The following is a 6,201-nucleotide window of genomic DNA, read 5'->3' on the forward strand; positions in this document are numbered from 1 at the left end:
GGAAACAAGAATTTGCATTTTTGAACTAATTGTAATCAAGGCTGATTTAGTAATTTGTTAAACATGCTTGTAGTTCTGAAATGGAAACTAAGAAAAGGTAAAGGCACCGAAGCTTATAAGAATAGGAAAAATGCAACACAAAGCTTTCCGAACTCTAACAAATAAACATATGTGCTATACACAGGTGTTTTGTTCTTCATTCTTAATCACATATTTTTCACGATAACTATAAAGATTGAAGGAAAAAATCTAGAATAACTTCTTCCACAATTTCACCCCATAAATAAGAATAATTTGAGGCTAAAACGCCGAAAAAATAAGAACAGTTGAGACTCATCAAAACATTTACTGGTTCCTATTATAAAATAGAGTGCATCGTGCTTCTGGGAAACGTATATTCCTACAATTCAAATCAAAATCTGGATCAAAAAATTATGGGAGTATACGTTTCCAAAATGAAGACAACCCTGTGTCAAAGACCCGCTGGAACCCCAATCCAATGTTTAGAAATTGCACTTCAAAACCATCCCCACTGGATTTTTAACCTTGGTATAATAAAATATCCATTTCAATAGGAATTTTTATCCCCACTGAGTAAAAGATTCCACCGGTGCTGTGAAACAGGGGTGTATGAAGCCTAAAAAGTGCGTGTTTCGATTCATGATATTTTCCGTGAAGATGACTTTCTTTCAACATAGAATTGACAATAACAGACAATTGTAATGGCGGTGTTAATTGGATTAAGGGGTTTTCTATCATGTGATACTTTTAAGTCAAAACAAACATTTCACCAGGACAGACAGACAGACAGATAGATAGATATATAATTGATGTGTAAACAACTATATATAAAGAGATGAAGAAACCTAGCAAAGGAAGGATCTAGTTCTTGAATCAAACTTCCAGGTTTAACACCGTCATATATACGTCATTTTCTCCAGACAACACGACACAAAGAAATGGTTTTCAGATAACATGAAAAAGTATTATGAAATGTTTGTTTAAGATAATTCGTTAGCCTTTTTTTAACTTGCAATTATCACATAACACCACATACAAGAATCTAGCATGTTTGCCAAGAAAGATAGACAATGGAAAAATGGTCCCGGCAACATGACGAGGATTTGATGACCAGACATAAAGTTTGGGTGACACTTTTTCGATCAGCCCATTCAAAATGGCGGCCACAAAATTTAATTAGACAAATAAAATTCCTGTCTACTTTTTTTCGTTGGGTATATAAATGAAGTGTGTTGGGTAAGTAAAATTCATCACATAAACAACTTACTGTGGTAAAATATAAAGAAAATTGAAGAAGGAAAAATGAGACTATTAGTTCTTTTAGCAGGTAAAGTATTCTGATAATTGAGAATAAATTATTTTAATAAGATAATAGTTTCAATTCTTAATAGGATCAATTCTTTCATTAGTTATTATCCCGGGGAACATGCCGGGAACATGCCGCTGGAGTTTGAAATGTGGACCCTGTCAGATATGAATTTTTGGTGAAATTGACCCTGTCAGTACGAAAATTTGAAAATTTTTGAAAAAACGTCCCCGTCCCCGATTTTGCCTTAGTGCACCCCGGGTTATTATCATATCTTACTCCAGAGTAATCGAACTTTTACCCTCAAATTCCAATAAAAAGTGTCCTATCCTACAATGCTTAACGCTGTAGAAAGCCTGCCAGAAAGTATTTACTTCATATTCGCATAAGGGAAAGAGGCTGGTATGCATATAGAGTACAGTAGTTTAACCAAATCTGAAAAAAATCTCCTTTCTTTTTCAGGTTGCATTTTCATCTCAAGTACATTTGCACAACGTAAGTTCACTTCATCATTAACATTGGTCAATTATTGGCAACGCAATTATTCATCGCTTAAACGGAGAAAGAAACCTTCTTTATTTCACTCAACAAAAAACTCTTCAATTCCATTCCATAAGACCATAAAACGTTGCCTTTTGTATCTTATTCAGTCAAATGGTCACAATGTTGTTTATAAGCATTGCACATATCTAGGCTCAGATATGGCAATACCTTATAAGGGGAACTTATTTAGGCGGGAACTAATTTTGGCAAATTCGGCGAATTTAGACAAAATTCGTTAAAATTAGTTCAAGCCAAAATTTAATATTTTGCTCACTTGCCAAAATAAGTTCTCACCAAAATCAAATTATTTGGTATTTTGCCTAAATAACTTCTTGACTTGACACAAAAAAGCTTTAAATAAGGCAAAATAGAACAGATTTATGCTGTCATTCGCCAAAATTAGTTTCCGCCAAAATTAAAAAAAATTCATCAATCGCCAAATTAAGTTCTCGCCAAAATTTAAAATTTTCAGGATTTCTGCCGCTTGTATTAATTAGTTCCCGCCAAAATAAGTTCCCTTAAAGTAATTTAAGCATATGCTAAGCATTACTTGAGCCTAAAATTTCTGATTTTGGCCGTGTTTGGCTTGAATTTTACGAAATTTCCCTAAAACTTTGCTTTAGAATATATCTAGGCATCCTTCAAGCATTTTTCAGCCTAGCCAATCTCTCGATCTAAGCATATCACATGACGCAGTTTTTGGATTTTTGTATGCATATAAAAAATGTAACTTAATAAACACTTCCGTGGATAAAAAAGCATTGGTTTTTAACTCAAACTTGTTTTATATCCTTTTTTCAGGATGTAAACACCCTGGTGATCGATTACGTGATCCCAGAAGATGCGATGCATTTTTCATTTGTGAAACTGGTGGACGTAAGACCAGAATGTTGTGCCCTAAAGCACCTGTAAGCTCTCCTTTGAGTAAAGGAGAAGATCGGCTCAGATTCAATGCAGCAAAAAAGGTTTGTGATTGGCCTGGTAATGTTGATTGTAACGGAAAAACGACCCCAACTAAGAAAACACCGACTACAAAGAAGGTCACAACCACCACTACAACAACAACAAAGAAGCCAAGACCAATAACAACGCCAAAACCCGTCATCGATGACATCCCAAAGAAACAAAAAGTCTGCTTCAAAGCTAAAGGTCAAAGTCCTGGTACCTTCCGTGTACGTCCTGGACACATCACGTCAATCAAGATCACGCATCAACGTGGTCGTGTAACGTGTGATCTCAACACTCGTGGTACGTACAGTTATTTCGGATGCTCCAAACTTTTCGATGGTTATTTAGCTATGGTCATCGTGGATAACAAAAACAAAGTAATTTTCCCACCACGCGACATTGTCAAGGTCAATAAATGGGGATTCTACATGTGGGAGGATGAAAATGGCGATTATTACAAACCAACCGACAAACGATTGACCTTCAACTTCGACAAACCGGTCAAAGTACACAGAGATGCAGAAGAATACACACTATGGTATGGTGAAGATTTCTTAGGTCTCTCAGAAGCAAGTGATAATGATGGTGAAGTCTGCACCAGAGTTGAAGTCCATTACAAATAATTTTCCAGAGATGATGAAAATCCTTGATGAACTTCTCTCTAGTATAAACATTTTGTATTAGATTAATTTATTTATCAATATATTGAATATAATTCACATTATATCAAAAAGCAAATCAAAAAAGAAAGCGTGAACATAAAAATCCAATTCAAATGTTATGTTTTAACATACCGAGTGGGCGAAAGGTTAAAATGGTGAGGTCCTTTAAAGAAGGCCCTGCGTACATGAGCCAAATATTGTATTACTTCGAATAAACACCTCCTACTTTTAAACGACCCCTCGAATAAACGCTCCGCTTAATGATTTTTTTAAATTTCGACATGGAAAAAAAGTCAGTTTTTTGGAAATAACTTTTGAACTACATTTTCAAATTTAATGTATGATGGCTCAAAATTCAAGTCAGAGCATCCTCTATACGATAAAAAAGGAATGAACAAAAAATTTAAATCCTGAAGCTCACAATACCACGACAAAGTTGTATACTTTTTTTTGGTGCACCCGGTATACAAAGCACCTATGATTAGAACGCCAGCGCCTTAACCACTCGGCCATCGAGTTACAACTGCATTTAGGAGTTCAAAGTTCCTTATAAACATGGTATTTACTCCAAACTCTACCCGGGGGCTAAAACCCTAACCAGGGGTTAACTCCCATCCCCAACCCTAGCCCTAACCCTACCTGACCCTACCTGAAACAACCCTTTAATCTAACCGGGAAATTTGACTCTACTACCAATTCAATCCAAAACACGCGCGGGTAGACGGGCCAAAAATTCTAGATCGGCGGTTGGTTTAGCCTGGACTTGAATTTATTGCGCGCACAGGCCCCGACAAAGACAAAATCTTTTCGATCAGTTGCTTTTTAAAGGTCCATTCTGCTGCGCGCTGGACCAAAGATATAAAACTAGCCATAACTTTCATTAAGGTGCCACTGCAGCAAAACGAACACATAGAGTTGAATTTGCGTTCAAAAGGAATGATCTTAGCCATACAGTAATTTTTGTTAAGAGTGACCTCTCATCTGAATTCTTTCAAATGCTAACAAATGTGTCAAGGGAGTGATTTACAGTCTACTTAGAGTGACATCCGTGCCTTGTCTTACACATTTTTTATAAGAACAATTTCATAAGAATACGAGGCTGAAATTTGGTCAAAACTTAAGAACAAATTAAGAAGAATCTGAACCTCAGATTTCAAAAATTACTGAGAAGTACATGTTTCCATTTTAATTAATATTGACATTTAAGGCTGAAAAACTCATATAAATTTAAGAGCAGCCCAGCCAGAATCAGACGACTTACTGGTTTTTCCTATAAAATACGTATATATCTAAAGATACTGCTCTTCATATGTTATAACAACGCCAAAACCCGTCATCGATGACATCCCAAAGAAACAAAAAGTCTGCTTCAAAGCTAAAGGTCAAAGTCCTGGTACCTTCCGTGTACGTCCTGGACACATCACGTCAATCAAGATCACGCATCAACGTGGTCGTGTAACGTGTGATCTCAACACTCGTGGTACGTACAGTTATTTCGGATGCTCCAAACTTTTCGATGGTTATTTAGCTATGGTCATCGTGGATAACAAAAACAAAGTAATTTTCCCACCACGCGACATTGTCAAGGTCAATAAATGGGGATTCTACATGTGGGAGGATGAAAATGGCGATTATTACAAACCAACCGACAAACGATTGACCTTCAACTTCGACAAACCGGTCAAAGTACACAGAGATGCAGAGAATACACACTATTGGTATGGTGAAGATTTCTTAGGTCTCTCAGAAGCAAGTGATAATGATGGTGAAGTCTGCACCAGAGTTGAAGTCCATTACAAATAATTTTCCAGAGATGATGAAAATCCTTGATGAACTTCTCTCTAGTATAAACATTTTGTATTAGATTAATTTATTTATCAATATATTGAATATAATTCACATTATATCAAAAAGCAAATCAAAAAAGAAAGCGTGAACATAAAAATCCAATTCAAATGTTATGTTTTAACATACCGAGTGGCGAAACGAAAGGTTAAAATGGTGAGGTCCTTTAAAGAAGGCCCTGCGTACATGAGCCAAATATTGTATTACTTCGAATAAACACCTCCTACTTTTAAACGACCCCTCGAATAAACGCTCCGCTTAATGATTTTTTTAAATTTCGACATGGAAAAAAAGCAGTTTTTTGGAAATAACTTTTGAACTACATTTTCAATTTAATGTATGATGGCTCAAATTCAAGTTCAGAGCATCCTCTATACGATAAAAAAGGAATGAACAAAAAATTTAAATCCTGAAGCTCACAATACCCACGACAAAGTTGTATACTTTTTTTTGGTGCACCCGGTATACAAAGCACCTATGATTAGAACGCCAGCGCCTTAACCACTCGGCCATCGAGTTACAACTGCATTTAGGAGTTCAAAGTTCCTTATAAACATGGTATTTACTCCAAACTCTACCCGGGGGCTAAAACCCTAACCAGGGGTTAACTCCCATCCCCAACCCTAGCCCTAACCCTACCTGACCCTACCTGAAACAACCCTTTAATCTAACCGGGAAATTTGACTCTACTACCAATTCAATCCAAAACACGCGCGGGTAGACGGGCCAAAAATTCTAGATCGGCGGTTGGTTTAGCCTGGACTTGAATTTATTGCGCGCACAGGCCCCGACAAAGACAAAATCTTTTCGATCAGTTGCTTTTTAAAGGTCCATTCTGCTGCGCGCTGGACCAAAGATATAAAACTAGCCATAACT

The 6,201-nt window shown here is 36.5% G+C and overlaps 1 protein-coding gene across 1 annotated transcript; it reads left to right on the forward strand.

Moving 5' to 3' along the window:
- The first annotated feature begins 1,283 nt into the window (after positions 1–1,283).
- On the forward strand, positions 1,284–3,441 carry LOC136802261 (uncharacterized). The gene is made up of 3 exons (XM_067058978.1): positions 1,284–1,348; positions 1,790–1,822; positions 2,672–3,441. Exons 1-3 carry the CDS (start codon positions 1,324–1,326, stop codon positions 3,439–3,441), a joined length of 828 nt encoding a protein of 275 aa, XP_066915079.1. The 5' UTR covers positions 1,284–1,323.
- The last annotated feature ends 2,760 nt before the right edge of the window (positions 3,442–6,201 follow it).

This window comes from Clytia hemisphaerica, unplaced genomic scaffold (assembly GCF_902728285.1).
Source record: "Clytia hemisphaerica strain Z4C2 unplaced genomic scaffold, Clytia hemisphaerica genome assembly, whole genome shotgun sequence".
NCBI lineage: Eukaryota > Metazoa > Cnidaria > Hydrozoa > Leptothecata > Clytiidae > Clytia > Clytia hemisphaerica.